This window comes from Sylvia atricapilla, chromosome Z, assembly GCF_009819655.1.
Source record: "Sylvia atricapilla isolate bSylAtr1 chromosome Z, bSylAtr1.pri, whole genome shotgun sequence".
Classification (NCBI taxonomy): Eukaryota; Metazoa; Chordata; class Aves; order Passeriformes; family Sylviidae; genus Sylvia; species Sylvia atricapilla.
The window spans coordinates 6,835,484-6,850,874 of record NC_089174.1 but is presented as its reverse complement, the minus strand read 5'-3'; the positions used below and the strand labels follow the sequence as shown (position 1 = coordinate 6,850,874).

At 57.7% G+C, this 15,391-nt stretch overlaps 3 protein-coding genes across 4 annotated transcripts; 2 read left to right on the top strand and 1 right to left on the bottom strand.

Annotated features, from left to right (window-relative positions):
- Nucleotides 1-854: 854 nt before the first annotated feature.
- On the top strand, nucleotides 855-5,763 carry IGBP1 (immunoglobulin binding protein 1). 2 transcript variants are annotated; one of them, XM_066338746.1, is made up of 6 exons: nucleotides 855-1,091; nucleotides 1,595-1,894; nucleotides 3,007-3,202; nucleotides 4,086-4,171; nucleotides 4,812-4,915; nucleotides 5,255-5,763. In XM_066338746.1, exons 1-6 carry the CDS (start codon nucleotides 901-903, stop codon nucleotides 5,398-5,400), a joined length of 1,023 nt encoding a protein of 340 aa, XP_066194843.1. In that variant the 5' UTR covers nucleotides 855-900; the 3' UTR covers nucleotides 5,401-5,763. The 2 variants fall into 2 exon arrangements, with proteins under 2 accessions (XP_066194843.1, XP_066194844.1); XM_066338747.1 differs by having other exon boundaries at nucleotides 867-1,091; nucleotides 5,252-5,763.
- A 1,300-nt stretch (nucleotides 5,764-7,063) lies between these two features.
- LOC136373546 (diacylglycerol O-acyltransferase 2-like) lies at nucleotides 7,064-11,268 on the top strand. Its single transcript, XM_066338467.1, has 8 exons — nucleotides 7,064-7,143; nucleotides 8,599-8,727; nucleotides 8,801-8,908; nucleotides 9,157-9,227; nucleotides 9,307-9,511; nucleotides 10,011-10,185; nucleotides 10,269-10,471; nucleotides 10,604-11,268. Exons 1-8 carry the CDS (start codon nucleotides 7,104-7,106, stop codon nucleotides 10,756-10,758), a joined length of 1,086 nt encoding a protein of 361 aa, XP_066194564.1. The 5' UTR covers nucleotides 7,064-7,103; the 3' UTR covers nucleotides 10,759-11,268.
- Nucleotides 11,269-12,550: 1,282 nt separating this feature from the next.
- LOC136373545 (P2Y purinoceptor 4-like) lies at nucleotides 12,551-13,723 on the bottom strand. Its single transcript, XM_066338465.1, has one exon. It carries the CDS (start codon nucleotides 13,673-13,675, stop codon nucleotides 12,551-12,553), a length of 1,125 nt encoding a protein of 374 aa, XP_066194562.1. The 5' UTR covers nucleotides 13,676-13,723.
- Nucleotides 13,724-15,391: the final 1,668 nt, after the last annotated feature.

Sequence of the window (15,391 nt, the reverse complement as noted above, 5' to 3'; positions counted from 1 at the left end):
CAACTCATTGCACAACCTGATACAGGCAGGAAGAAAACAAACAGAATAAATCGTAAACTGAGTCATCCTCAGAGGCTGAGCTAGAATTACTCAGGAGTACCGAGCAGTAGTAGTAGTTGCTACATCCACACTTTGCTCAGGGCCAGGCCAATCCTCTGTATTTCTAAGTGAAATAACCTGCTCGTAAAAGCCCAGGTTTAACCCTAACCTGATGCCCGGCTGAATTTCAGAGATTTTAGGAGCGAAAAAAATATTTTAAAAAATTTTTAAAAGAGTCACATGTCCTGCTGGTACTTCAGGAAAAGTAAAGAATAGAAAGGTGCTGTGCCTAAACAAAAAAAATTGATATTTATTTATATCCACTACTACACTATGGAGAATCTCCACTGTGTGCCCCTTTTATACAGCGGGAAAACGGGTGTTTGCTGCCAATTTATCGAATTATCCGCATTTTTATTCCAGTTTCCCAGACTCTATGGCAGAGCTCCCTGCCAGGACCCATGCGGGTCGGTGCGCCAGGCAGGACCTGGCAGGGAAAAAAACTCCTCAAGAACTGGAGGCCTCTGAGTGCCCCTGGCCGCGCCGAGCGGCTCCTGCCCGTGGTGGCCGCTCGTCGGGGGGTTTCCGGAGGGTCTCCATGGCCACAGGGCGAGCGCGGGGCCATCACGGCGCCCATCGGCACGGCTGCCCCTCAGCCTGCCCTCACCAGCATGGCGGCGCCCGCGCCCCGCCTGCGTCTGTGCCCTCTCCAAGATGGCGCCCGTTGTCGCTCTAGCCGTGACCTTCCCAAGGTGTCGCCCCGTGCTGTGGCGATGGCTGTGACCTCTCCAAGATGGCGGCCAGGGCGGGTACGGTCGCGCCAGACCGCGCCGGAAGTGGCGGCGGCGCCGTTCCCGGCCCATGATGGCGGAGGCGGGCGCGGGCGGCCCCCGGCTGGCGGAGCTGCTGGCGTTGGGACGACGGCTCTGGGACGAGCTGGACGCCAGCACCGAGCCCTCCTCGGGAGCCCCGGCCGTGCAGGAGAAGGTGCGGCAGGGGCTGGACGCGCTGCAGCAGGCGGCGGCCATGGTGGCGCAGCTGGAGCTGTTCAGGTAGGCGCGGGGGACGCGTCTGAGGGGACAGGGAGGGTCCCCGGGAAGGCCAGAGGTGGGGCAGGAGCGGAACAGAATCCCAAAATCACTGAGGTTGGACAAGATCGCTGAGACCGTCGAGTCCAGCCTGTGACCGGTCCCCGCCTTTGTCACCAGCCCACAGCACTAAGTGCCACCTCCAGTCCTTCCTTAGCCACCCCAGGGATGGAGAGTCCAAACCTCCCTGGGCAGCCCCTTCCAAGGGCTGACCACCCTTTCCATGGAGAGAATCCTGCTGCTGTCCAACCTGAGCCCATCCTGGCGCAGCTTAAGGCCGTTCCCTCTCCTCCTGTCCCTGTTCCCTGTTCCCCGGCTGTCCCCTCCTGTCAGGGAGCTGTGCAGAGCCACAAGATCCCTCCTGAGCCTCCTTTTCTCCAGGCTGAGCCCCCTCAGTCTCTCTCACAGCATGAGGGGCGTTTCTCATCTCTGTTCCATTTCCTGACTCCCTGCTCTCTCCCTCGCAGTGAGAACGAGGAGCTGGAGGAAATCGCCTCTGCCGACCTGAAATTCATGCTGCTGCCGGCGCTGCTGGGTGCCATGACTCTGAAACAGGTGGACCTGAGCAGGAGAAGGGAGCACCTGGAGAGTGCCCGGGAGCACTTCCTGCACTTCCTCAAGCTCTGCAAGAACTACGGGCTGGGATCTTTCCAGCTGCTCCCCGGCACCTCTGGCGAGGAGGAAGCCAGGAGCCCCTCGGCCTCCCAGGACCCCACACAGCCCAACCTGGTGGCCATGGCCATGAGCAGGACAGCCAAAATTGAAAGGTGGGCTCCGTGCAGTGGGAAAGGCTTTGGGAATCACTCTGGGAAGACTAGGAGCCTGAGACAATGCAGGGTTGGACAGGGAAGAGCTTCCCCTGACCATTGGAATAATGTGGTCATAAAATGCTCATTTTAAGAGATGCAGCTCGCTGTCTAATGGGTAGGGCTTGGGAGGGGCATTTGTGTCTCCAGTTTCTGGTCTCTGAGGAAAAGCTTCTCAAAAACTTAAAACTGGCTCTTTAATCTGTCATAATTAATCCTACAATTAGTTATTTAATCACTGCTGGCAGCATAAAGACTTCCAGACTGGAAGTTTCCTACCAGAGGGTTCATTAGAGCTTGAAAAAACGGTGGTTGATGCCTTTCATGCTTTGGTTGGGATTTTGGCCACCAAGTTGTTCATTGTGGCAGCACTGGAAGGTCCCAGCTGGGCTGGACTTGCTTAAATCATGTAGAAAAGCATAGAAAAATATGATTTATATTCTAATTGGGAAGGGTTTCTTTTTTAGAATCACTCTTTTATGCTCTTTGCCCCTTCAACTCCCAAAGGTTTCTTGACTCTTATTGTTCAATCTTCAGGTGACAATAACTCAAAGAAGGAAGACACAATGATTTAGTTTGAAAGTGTTTTATAGGAGTAGTTTTTCCTTTAATAACTAATTCCTGAGTAGAGCAAAAAGTCCAAAGAGCCAAAATTATATTTTAAAAAATGTCTGCACACACAAAACCACCTGAGACAGAAGTTGGAAAAGCTTTTTATTGTGTTTGTGTGACATGGAATCAACTCAAACCAGCCATTCCATTGATTTTCTCACTCCTGCTTTCTCCAGGAGACTGATGTGTCCAGTCTTGCCTAATTTTACCAGGAAAGTTTCAATTTCCGAGGATTCCTCAATGTTTAGGAGAGGAATAAAATCATTGAGGCCCCTCTGAATTTAATATAATTTTACAGCTGCTTTTAGCAGAGAGAAGAGGATGAAATTCCAACAGGAACCAGCACAACTTCCTTGAAATTTGGTTGATGCTCCTAGAAGGGGTCATAAAGACTCTAGAGCTGGGCTGGGCTGGGAAAAAAAAAATGATTTCATGATCTGATTTTGCTGTGTTTGAGCCAGATACAAACAGAAGAAGGAGCTGGAGAACAAATTGGCCTCCATGAGAAGCTCCGTGGAGAGCGGGACAGCGGATGAGCATCAGATCCGGGAATTTTACATCCTCCAGATCCAGAAGTGGATCGGCACCAGCCTGGAGGAGATTGAGAGCATCGACCAGGAGCTGGTGATCCTGAGGAGCAGGGATGCAGCCAGGCAGGTGAGGGAGCTCTCCTGGGATCCAGGTGGTGTGGGATGGGCATGGGGGGATCAATCCCAGAGTAATTCAGTGGCAGGGTTTTGTTCAGTGACTTCCCAGGTGGAACTGAGCTCAATCACAGCATGAGCTGATGGGGTTTCCTCCATTCTGAATTCTGAGTTTTGGGTTGGGCTCTGCTGCCACACCTTCCCCACAATCCCTGCCTGTGGAATGCCAGTGGATATTCCCTTGGAATACTGGCGCTGAACTGGGCTTTACAAAGGCTTTTTCTGCAGATCCCTAATTCTGAAGAGCAGTTGGATTTGGAAATTAAAGTAGGACCCTCATAGTTTCTCTCAAGCCTTCACTCCTGGTTTGCAGCGTGTCCAGGTGTTATCAGCCCATTTAGAATGACAGAACATTCCCACAGACCTGCAATCCCTGTGCAGAGCATTGTGTCCAGGATTTCTGTGCCCTGGGATGTCTGCTGGGAACAACAGCTCCTGATGTGCTGGCACAGCCTCCTGGCAGGGCTGGTTTGGGGAGTCATTTTTTGGCACTGCAGGGCTCAGCTCCTCTGAGGTGTCCTGGGGAGGCCATGAAATGATGGGCTCAGAATGTTCCACTGGAACAATAAGCATTTCTTGCTCTGCTGTGAGTTCAGCCCTGGCAGCTCTGCTTTGACCCCAGCAGGTGGCACAGGGGCACAGGAAGTGATTCCTGCACAGGCACAGTTGAAATTCCTGACACCAACCAAATGCAGGCCTGGATTCTCCGTCCTGGGATGTTGCTCCGACAGCTGAGGTGTTTCTCCTCTGCAAGACTTTTACTAACATCAGGATGGGAAGTAGAGGGGGAATTCTCATCTCCTCAGTTCTCTGGTGACTGTTGTTTCCATCCTCAGGCTGCAGCAGGTCCCGGTGGCCCTTCCCGGCCAGCCAGAACTCCGATGAAACCCTTCATCCTCACCCGGAATGCTGCTCAGGCCAGGTATGGATTGGGATGATCCATCCACACTTTGGGGCAGTGCTGTCCTGTCAAGCCTAAAATATTTCATCAAGTGCAGGAATCCAGATGGTGCCTTCATGTCTGCGCTCGAATTTATGGCACCCTGAAATCTGTGCAGGAATTTTGGCACCTAAAGCACAGAGTGACATAGAAAAAAGATTTCCTGTTGTGCTTGGGACATGATTTATGCTGAGCTTTCCATGTATCTGCTTCAGTTCCCAGGGGTGTCCTGAGACCACCTTCCCCTATCCCAGGTTGCTCCAAGCCCTGTCCAGCCTGGCCTTGGGCACTTCCAGGGATCCAGGGGCAGCCACAGCTTCTCTGGGCACCCTGTGCCAGGGCCTCCCCAATTCTCACAGGGGAGAATCCCTTCCCAATATCCCATATAATCCTGCCTTCTGGCAGTAGGAAGCCATTCCCTGTCTCCTGCCACTCCAGGCCCTCTCCGTCTTTCCCTTGGGTGTGGGAAGACCACAAATTGGGTCACCCCCATGCCTTCCTCAAACCTGCCTTGTGACATCCTTATATCCTTAGCACAGATTGGATCATGGAATAGCCCTGTGTTCCTGCTCATTCCAGGGGATTTCATTGCCTGTTTTTGGCTGGTTTTGTCCCACTGCAGGGTGTTTGGAGCTGGCTATCCCGGGCTGCCCACCATGACTGTGGATGACTGGTATGAGCAGCGCCGAAAGCAGGGAATTGTGTCCACACCACAGAGGGTCCCAGGTATGGAACAGAGATGGGAACAGGGGATTTGGGAAGCCTCTTGAGGGGATGGGTGAACAGGGATGTGTGCAGGGTATGGAACACCCATGACTGTGGAGGAATCCAAGCTTTATTAGGAAAACAGCTGAGTTAGGCTGTGCTTGGCCTGTGCAAGACCAGGTTGGACAAGGCTTGGAACAACCTGGGATGGTGGAAAGTGTCGCTGGTGGCACTGGGTGGGTTTTAAAATCCTTCCAACCCAGCCCATTCCAAGGTTCTCACTCCTGCTGTCTGGCAAGTACAGCTCCCAGCAGGGCTTTGGAGAACCCAGATCTCCTCCCTGTTCCTCCCCTCCAGCAGGTGCAAGTGATGAGGAATTGCAGAAGCAGCAGCAGGAGACAGAGGAGGAAGAGGAGGATGAGGAAGCTCTTCGTAAAGCTCGGGACTGGGACGACTGGAAGGACACACACCCCCGGGGCTATGGCAACAGGCACAACATGGGCTGATGGCTCTGGCTGCCAGCAGGGCCTGGAGATCCTGGGAGAACAACCTGGAGAGGGAGGAGGGATTACAGTGTACATAGGTGGAGCATCCAGGAATTCCCTGGATGGACAGGGGGCAGGATGGCAGGAGGACACGTGACCCCTTTGCATTCCATGTCAGACTTGGGGCACTGGTCGTGTTGGGGGGTGTCCCAGAGCTCTGAGGGGCAGCTCCATGAGGGTCAGGCTCCCTCTGCCCTCCTAGGTGGAGGCAGCCTCCAAGGGGAGCTCCATGGAATTGGAATCTGCTCTTTCTATTGTGGGTGGATATATTTATTTTTTTTCCCTCTCTATTTTAAGCAAAATAAACTTTCTTTGTGCTGCGTGGTTCTTGCTGTGAAATTTTCTTGCTCTTCATCCCGAGCTTTTCCAGGGGGTGAACCCTGGACACTCTCATGGAGCCCACAGGGGACAGAAGAGGGACTAATAGTGCCATATTCCAAGACAAAATAATCAGTGTGCTTTGAAACCCACCTGAACCATCCCTGAAAGGAAGAAAACTCTCTGAATCTGTCTGCCACCATTCCAGAATGAGGGAAAAGAGGACACACCTGGCACAGAGCAGGTGTGTGCAGGAAGGTGAGGAATCACAGCTGGAAGCTCTGGAAGTGCCCAGCTTGGGCTGGTAGCTGTGGATGGACTTTTTCCAAACCTGGTAAAATACTGGGATGGAAAAGTAAAGCCTGGCTGGCAGTTTGTGTCACCTGGAGCAATGTCACTTGGACGATGCTTACTTACCCTGGCACAGTGGGATTCTGTAGAAATTTGGTGGATTTCCTTCCTATTAGCAGGATTTGGGCACAGCTGGGCTGCAGGAGTTGGGATGTTTTCCATGCAGCAATCCCTGAATTGGGAATTGATCCACACCCGGGAAGCCTGCAGGGTCTGTGGTCCTTTCTCCCAGGTACTGAGTCCCTACAATTCACAGGAGGGGTTTGTGGGTGCCAAATCTCCCAGGAAACATTTCTAGCTTTCCCGCCACAATCCTGCAGGTTTGTTTATCCCTTTTCCTACACTGATGCTGGCCAGCACTTCCAAGAAGTGCCTCTGGGCATCTGGATCCTGAGAAGTAGCACCAGGGATTTATTCCCAGTGGATTCACAGTGTTGCTTGTGCTGTAGGCTTGAGGCCCCACCTCAGTGCCGACTTCCTGCTGCTCCCATTTCCCTCTCTTGTCATTTTCCCCCTCAAACCTCTCCTGACAGCACTCCAAGCTTCCTGGGCAGGAGGCAGAATGCTCATCCCGGTGCTGGGAGCAGCAGGAATGGTCTGGCAGCCATGGAGCTTCAGGGTGATATTTTTGGGTGGCTCTGGGGCTGTCACATGGCAGTGTTTGTGACATTCCCCCAGCGCGGACGGTACCATTCCCAGGGGAACGCAGCAGATCCATTCCCAAAGGAATTCAGCCCCTGCCAGCAGCAGCAGCCAGGACTTTCCAAGGAGCAGCAACCTCCTAGCACAGCTACAGGCCCTCATCCTCTGTGTGACCCTTCCAGGAAGCACCAGTTCCTCTCCATGCTCCTAATCCCAGCTGGAGCATGTCCCCTCCCCTCATCACGGCTGGTGTCCCTCTGGTCACCTGGTTAAAGCCTCTGGACACACAACCCGGCGCCCTCTGATTGCCAAACTCACCTTTCCACCCTCGGCACCACGGAGCTCCTGCCACCATGAAAACCATTATAGCAGCCTGCTCCCAGAATCTCAGTGGTAAGAGATTCCCAAAACGGGTTAGGATGGTTCTCCAGCAACACGAGGAGCTGGTGGTTGTCTCTGTTTGTCTGCTGGCTTGGGGGTGCTGAGGAGAGGCGGGGTGTTGGGGGCCATTTGAGGATAATTCTGCAGGAAAACGCACGGAGGTTCTCCACAGGGAGGAAATTTAGGATGACATTTGGGGAATGTTACACACAAGAGGCTCCTGCAAATTCCAAATGTTGGGTTTGCACAGGCTCCTGTCGCTATGGATGGGGCTGATAGCAGAGCTCCGAGGGGTTCTCTGTGTCTGTGGTGTGGACATTCATGGGGCTTTTGGAAAAGGATGTTTGGTGGGCACGAGTTTGCTGGGAAGAGGTCTGTGTCTTCCCTGGAAAAAGAAGGGACGGTGTTCTACAGGTGGCTGGAATTTTGGGGATGTGTGGTGGGTGGGAGGGCTCACTCAGAGCCCAGCATGCTGCATGAGAGAAAAAGATAAAAATTCCCCACTGGAAAAGTCCCCCATGGGCCAGAGATAGCTCCAGTGTTTAATTTATTTCACTTGTCCCATTCCTGGTTTGGATTGAGCTGGGAAGAAATGAACCTCCCCCAGCTTCCTGAACCAGGAATGGTGGTTCTCCTCTGATCCAGGGGTTCCTGGCTTGGGGAGCCACAGGGACAGGGCTGCTCCTGTGTCCCCCTGATTGTCTGTCTGGCCAACATGCAGATTTGGGGTGGTTTTCCCAAGAGAACAAGTCTTTTGTGACACTGGAGTGGCTCTCTGGGGTGGTGTTGGCATGGGGACCTTTGGCCAGGAGCACTCCACTGGCAGGGCCGGCGCCTCAGGACCGTTTTGGGGAGCAGGGATGGGGCCAGGCTTGGAGTTTGGATCCTGGCTCCCAGCCCAGGGAGGTTAATGGTTCACCAAGATCGGCTGGAGGGAAGGGGCGGCAGGGGGAGTGGAGTGGCTGCTCTGCCAGCAGCATGTCCCAGTGGGGACAGGGTGGGACAGCCACCCCCAGCCACCTGCACTTGGCCTTGCTGGCGGCCTTGGCATGTGCTGGGGGCGGTGCCTCCCTGCTGTGCCAGATGAGAAATCCCCAAATCCCCTGTGAGCACTCCAAGGCAGGCACAGGAATGGTCCTGGCCCTTGGACACTGGGCATGGAGCAGGATGTGCGGCTGCTGCCAGCCCCGCTGGCGCAGGGAGCTTTTGGCCTTAGGGGTGTCCAGGTGCTCCCTGCTCTGGCTCTGATTGCCCAGGGCCACCTCCTGGCATGGTCCAGAGCTTCCTGGGGATGCCTCCATTCCTCCATTCCACTGCACCTCCAGATCCCATTCCTCCTCTCCCAGCTGCTCATCCTTCCCATCCCAACTCCTGCCGGCAGCCCTGGGTGCCCCCCGGCAGCCCGGTGGCCCTACCCGCGTACGAGCCGGGCTGTTTTGGGTGGGAGCCGTGTTTCCCTCTCCCCAGGCAGCCGGGCCAGCATCCAGACTGCCCTGAGGACGCTGCTGGCCGTGCCCTGGCCCTCCCAGCGCGATGTCGGCTCCGTGCTCCAACTCCTGGCCGTGCTGCAGTGGGTGCTCAGCTTCCTGCTGATGGGTGAGTGAGCAGGGGGCTGCGGGGGTCCCCGGGGGAGTCACACACCAGCTCACCCCCTGCCCGGCTCCCGCAGGAACCGTCAGCCTCCTGCTCCTCATCTACCTGCTGTTCACCAGCTTCTGGCTCATCCCCGTGCTCTACCTGGCCTGGATCATCCTCGACTGGGACACGCCGGAGAAAGGTGTGGTGGCCGTATCCCCTCTTCCTCCAGCTTTGCAGCAGGATGGCGCTGGGGTCTGCCTTTCTCCAGGTCCCTCCCAGAACACGGGGAGCCCCACGTCCCCGCTGCTCCTTCCCTCCACTCCCCCATCATCAGCACCACTGTGGGAAGAGGGGTGCAGCGGGTCCGCGGGAAGCGTTTCCCCTGGATCCTGCTGCCCCCTGGCATGGGCTGGGAGTCATCTCCTGGGGCCCCTCCGGGCTTTGCAGGTGGCAGGAGGCTGCCGTGCCTGCGGCGATGGACCGTGTGGAAGCACTTTCGGGATTATTTCCCGGTGAAGGTATGGCACCTGGACAGGGTGGGACCACCGAAAAGGAGGTGCCACCCTCAAGTTGCCTTGACTCCTTTTGTCCCCGCAGCTGGTGAAGACACACGACCTGTCCCCCAGCCACAACTACATCATCGGCTCGCACCCCCACGGCATCCTCTGCGTCGGCGCCTTCTGCAACTTCATCACGGGCTCCACGGGCTTCGAGGAGCTTTTCCCGGGCATCCGTTCCTTCCTCACCACGCTGGCTGGGAATTTCCGCCTGCCCGTGTTTCGGGAGTACCTGATGAGTGGGGGTGAGCGGTGCCTGCCCTGCCCAGCTCGGCTGGGGCTGCCCCGGGCAGGGGGCTCCGTGAGGGCCCTGATCCCTCTGAGGGAAATACGGGAGGGATGGTGCTCCCGGGAAGAGGCAGGGCAGGGATGCTGCCCTGCTTGCACTGTGCCTCAGCGACAGCTTCACCTCGCACCTGGTCTGCACCTTGCCCGCACCCTGCCTGAGCTGCACCTTCACCTTGCAACACCCTGCCCGCACCTCGCCTACACCCTGTCTGCACCGCTCCTACGCCTTGCCCGCTCCTCGCCTACACCCTCCGCCCTCGGTGTCCCCATCCTGCCCTCGCCGCTCCCTGCCCGCTCCTTCCCCCCGCTGCCCGCTCCCTGCCCGCAGCAGAGGGAGCCCTTGCACTGTCCTCGCCCTGGTCCCACCGGGTGCCATCGCTCGGGGGACCCTCGGCGGTCCCTGTCGGGTGCCCGGGCACTGCAGTGCCACAGCCCCGGTGCTCCGTCCCGCCGCAGGGCTGTTCCCGGTGACCCGCCGCGCCATCGGGTACCTGCTGTCCCAGAAGGGCACCGGCAACGCGGTGGCCATCGTCATCGGCGGCGCGGCCGAGTCGCTGTCCTGCCGGCCCGGCGTCACCACGCTCATCCTCAAGAACCGCAAGGGTTTCGTCCGCATGGCCCTGCGGCACGGGTGGGTCACGGCTGGGTCACCAGCGCCGCCGTCCCCGCGGGTCCCGGCGGTCCCCGTCACCACCCACCGTGTCCCCTCCTCAGGGCCTTCCTCGTCCCGTCCTTCTCCTTTGGGGAGAACGACCTCTTCCGCCAGGTGGTCTTTGAGGAGGGCAGCTGGATGAGGAGCATCCAGCGGCGCTTCCAGAAGATGATGGGCTTCGCTCCCTGCCTCTTCTACGGCCGCGGCCTCACCTCCTGCCACTCCCGCGGCTTCCTGCCCTACGCCAGACCCATCACCACCGTGGGTGAGCAGTGGGGCTGGGGGTCCCCGGGGTCGGGGGGTGAGGGGACACTCCACAGGGGGTGGTGCTGGAAGGGTTGTGTCCCCAGCGAGGCGAGAGCGCCGCCACCGCCCTGACCCCGTCCCCTGCTGGCAGTGGGGGAGCCGGTGGCGGTGCCCAAGGTGGAGAACCCGAGCCGGGAGCTGGTGGACCGGTACCACGAGCTCTACATCCGTGCCCTGCTCAAGCTCTTCAACGAGAACAAGACCAAGTATGGGCTGTCCGAGTCAGACGAGCTGCACATCCTCTGAGTGCCGCCGGCACCGGCCCCGTCCTGGCTCATGAGGGCTCTTGTAGAGGGGATTTCAGCCAGCCTGGTAGGGGGACATGCAGGGGACAGTCCCCACTCTGGCCTTCTGTTCCTCCGACCTCAGGGGGAGGTGGGAGGAGAAGGGGAAGCAAGGGGAAGACTGGGAAAAGCTCCTTCTTGCAAGGAGTTTGGAGGGCCTGTGGGTGACATAGCTGTTCCCTGAAAGGGGCTGGTACGGGGCTGGGGCAAAAATCCCAGTCTCCTTGGGATAACCAAGTCACCATAAGTTGAGGGAGGGGTGTCATGGGAAGAGGGATAGATGTGGGATTTTTGGGGTGGCATCCTGATGATGAGTGGGACCAACCTGGGGGGTGCAGCCCACCCTGGGGTGAAAGGTGGACACTCCTGGACTTGGGGACCTACTGTGTATGTGGCCTGAGCCAGGACCATATGGCCCCAGATGAACCTTTCCTGCCATCTCCATACCCAATACAGATTTCCAACCTTCCAACGCCTGTCTGTGTGTGTTCCAGAGGCTGGGATTGGGGAGCACTGTGGCGGTATCCCTGCACTGCCCATGTGGGTCCACTTGCTACCCAGTGTGTCCCCTCCCTGGCAGTCCCATCTCCAGCTGGGGCCGTGTTTGGCAGGGCCCTTGCACCACTCAGGTGCAGCCAAGCAGCTCCCAGGTGCACCTGAGCCACGCTGGGTATAATGGGAGGTGAGGGGCGGCTCTTACTGGCTTAGCTGGGCTCAGGGGGGAGGTCTCCTGCTCTCTCTGCTCTTGTCTCAGTGGTGAGCGAGGGTCTTTCTGGGTGGGACAGGGATGTGAGGCTGGGATGGGTCATCCCTCGGGCCCTCTCCTTCCGTTGAGCAGTTCTTGTGGGACGTGGGTGTGTGTGACTGGTGCTGTGACACTCCAGTGTGACACCCCAGTGATGCTCTGTGCACCCCTTTCTTAGGCATATGCTGGCAGGACTTGCAGGGAGTGATGGGGGCAGCCCCTCCTGGGGCTCTCAGAGTGGGGACAGCCCTGTCCCATCCCTGCCAGGCTGGCGTGGGAGAGTCAACAGCACTGATATCAATCTCGGAGTGCTGCTCTGCGCAGGCACTTGGTCAAACAAAAGGGCTGGGTAAACATTTGAGGAGCAAACACCCATAAAAAGAAATTCCCAAGAACCTTCCTGCCACCACGGGAGCTCCTGCTCATCCCTCCAGACCTGCCCCAGTGGATTTTCCCTGGGGTGAGGGTGATTGTCTTGTCCCTCTTCCTTACGCTGCAGGGAGAAACAGGCCTGGGCGTAGACAGGGGAGGGGCTTTATTGGGAGTCATGGGCACCAAGTGCCCCAGGCTGTGTCACTCCCTCTGCCAAGGCCAGCAGTGTGATAGGGACACCTCTGAGAACCCGCCCAGCCTGGGCTCTGTCCCCAGGTTCAATCTGGTCCCCGCATGTCACCACTGAGTCATCTGGAAGAGCTGTGCCTGCCCAGGGAGGCACCAGTGTCCCTTCTCTTCAGTGACTTATCAGCCTCATGTATCCCCAGGAGTGCCAGGGACGGAACACCAGCCTGCTGTCCCAAAAGAGCCTCCTCAGTGTCCTTTGATCCCCATGAGTGCCTGGTGGCTGTTCTGACCAGCACCAACACCAGCACCCTCCTCCCACAGCCTCCCAGGGCAGGACTGGGACCATCCTGTGGCCTCCAGCCCTCAGCCCTGCAGGGCTGGGCAGGGACAGCTCTGGGACTTGGGGGTGCCCTGAGGGGCTGCAGCCCCTGGAGGCCACAAAACCCCCTCAGCACCCTCCTCCGCTGCGTGCTGACCCAGTCCCTCGAGTGACACTGGCGACGTGGCTGCCATCCGTGATGGAGTCAGCGAAGGGTGACACCAGGGCCAGGTCCAGCGTGGGCACGGGCCGGAGGCGCTGGGCGGCCCCACGGCGCAGCTGCCCCCGGTACTTGTCCCCAGCTATGAAGTACAGGATGGGGTCGAGGCAGCTGTTGATGCTTGCCAGGGGCCTCGTGATCTTGTAGGTGAAGTTGATGATGTTGAGGGTCCGGCAGTCAGCCTGGAAGTAGCGGGAGGTGTAGTAGAGGGTGCGGGTGATGTGGAAGGGCACGAAGCAGATGGCGAAGACGGCCAGCACCACGATGATCATCCTGATGGAGCGCCTCTTGTAGGAGGGCATCCGGAGGCCGGGGCTGGAGAAGCTGGGCTTGCAGAGCCGCTTGGCCATCAGGCAGTAGCACAGGACGATGACCAGGAAGGGCACCCCGAAGAGCAGGGCCATGATGGAGGAGCTGTAGTGCACGTAGTGGTCGAACTCCTCAGGCCTGGTGGTGTCGTGGCACAGGGTGTCGTTGCCCTTGGTGCTGGTGGTGACGAAGATGAGGTTGGGGATGAGGCAGATGATGACCACGAGCCAGGCGGCCACGCAGATGATGCGGGCCTGCTTGGTCTTCACCCACTTGAGGGAGCGGATGGGGTGGCAGATGCCCATGTAGCGGTGCACGCTGATGCAGGTGAGGAAGAGGATGCTGCTGTAGAGGTTGGCGTAGAAGAGGAACCTCACCATCTTGCAAAGCCCTGTCCCAAAGGGCCAGTTGTTGCGGTCGGCGTAATAATAGACCAGGGTGGGCAGGGACAGGACGTAGAGTGTGTCCGAGAGGGCCAGGTTGACCATGTAGGTGGTGGTGGCATTCCAGGGCCTCATCCTGGAGATGAACATCCACAGGGCCCAGGAGTTGAGGGGCAGCCCCACCACAAAGACGATGCTGTAGGAGATGGGCAGCAGGATGAACTTGAACTCCTCGTTGAAGACACACTTTGTCTCGGATGCTGCCGTGGTGTTCCCTCCTGGCCAGGGAGCTGGTGTTGGTGTCCACAGGGAAACTGGGAACATCCTCACTGGAGTGGCCATGTTGTGCCAGCCAGACCTAGGGAGCAGTTCATAAAAGCACAGTAGTCACTGATCCCGACCACTGTCAGGCACAAAGCGTGGAAGGGAGCCAAAGCTGCCAGATTTTCTCCCCCTCCAGGAGCTCTGGCCACTTTGATGGTCCTCTGGTTTTTCTCAACTCACGCGTTCGGGCCTCGTGGGGAGGCGGGGGCTGCGAGAGTGGGCTCGGCAAAGCTTCCCCTCCGCAGCCCCTGCACCGGCGCCCATTAATCACCCATTAATCACTCATTAATCACCCCTCTGAGCCGCGCGGAGCCGGGAGCTGGCCGGGGACGGAGCCCCGCGCCGGCCCCGCCGGGCACAGCCCCACGGCCGCCGGACAATGAGACCCTGATGAGCACCAGCAGCCCCCGGCCGGGGCAGGCGCAGCTTCTTGGAAGCTGCCACAGCCTAATTGGCACCATCCTGACAATGCTGCTGCTCCCGGAGGGCTTCTTGGGAGAAGAAAGGCGGGAGGAGAAGAAAGGCTTGTCTTGGGGGGGAATGTTGTGGCCCAGAGAAATCCTTGGGGAGCTGTTAAAGGAGCCTTTGGGAGAGTGTCCCTGGACAGCGAGGAGCCGCTGGCTGCCGGCTGTTGTCCATAGGGAAGGGATGAGCTGAGCTCTGTGGAGAGGAGCCAAGTCCCAGCTCAAGGCAGAGCAAGTTCACAAGGCAGGCAGGACGTTCCCTCCTGCGCTATGCTAGGATCAAGGGCAGGGATCTGTGAATTCCTGGGAAGCCAGCATAAGGACAAGCTGTCAAAGTCCATTACTCTCTCTTCTCGAGGGAAAAAGGAGGGTCTGCCAACACCGTAGTGTCCAGCAAAGAACCAGTGAGGGCTGCCTGTGCCTTGACCCCTCCACACCCTCCACCATCCCAGGTGAAACAAGAACGGATGCTTGGATTAGTAACCTGGGAGCAGGAGCTCCTGTGCTCCTGGTGGGAATCAGGGTGTAGCCAAGACCGTATTTGATGAAGGGAATGTGGGAGCATCTCCAATTCATTTCATCCAGGGCTCACCCACAAGGTGACGGGCACCAGACGAGGGGAGGATTTGAGGCTCAGGAATGCACATTAGCTGGAGCTGATGCTACCAGGTTGGAAGGACACATCCTCTCAGGCTCCTTCATCCCTTGACTCCCTCATCATCCCCTTCCTGTCTCCCTTCGCCCTGAAGATGTGCAGGCTTCTCGCAGCAGGAATATCCCACAGGTTTATCTGTGGGATCATCCCACAGGTTTATCTGTGGGATCATCCCTGCCACACCCTGCTTGGAGAGATACCTGAGGTTGACAGAGATGCTCATAAATGACTCATCAGGCAGATGGGACAGCAGGGGCCCCTCCAGCCATGCTCCCGGGGCTCTGTTTGAGTTGCGGGCTGAGCTCCAGGCCCACATCCAACACCCTGAGGCTCTCAGCCCGCCACAGCTCCCGCCTTTATTGCAGAGATGAGTTCAGAGAGCAACAGGCAGGTCCTGATCAAACATTAACAGTGGGGAGAATTGGTTTACTTTCCCAGAACCAGGAGGGAACACAGGTGGTAGGAAAACCTCAGCTTGCAAGCGAGGTGCCAATGGTGGTCCTGGCCCAGCAGCCACACGTCCCCAAGCTGCTGATGGCATGAGGGACCAGGAGATTTAGTTTCCTCTTCCGACCTGTGAGTGCAAGGGAGCACAAAGCCTAGAGCCTGACCAGA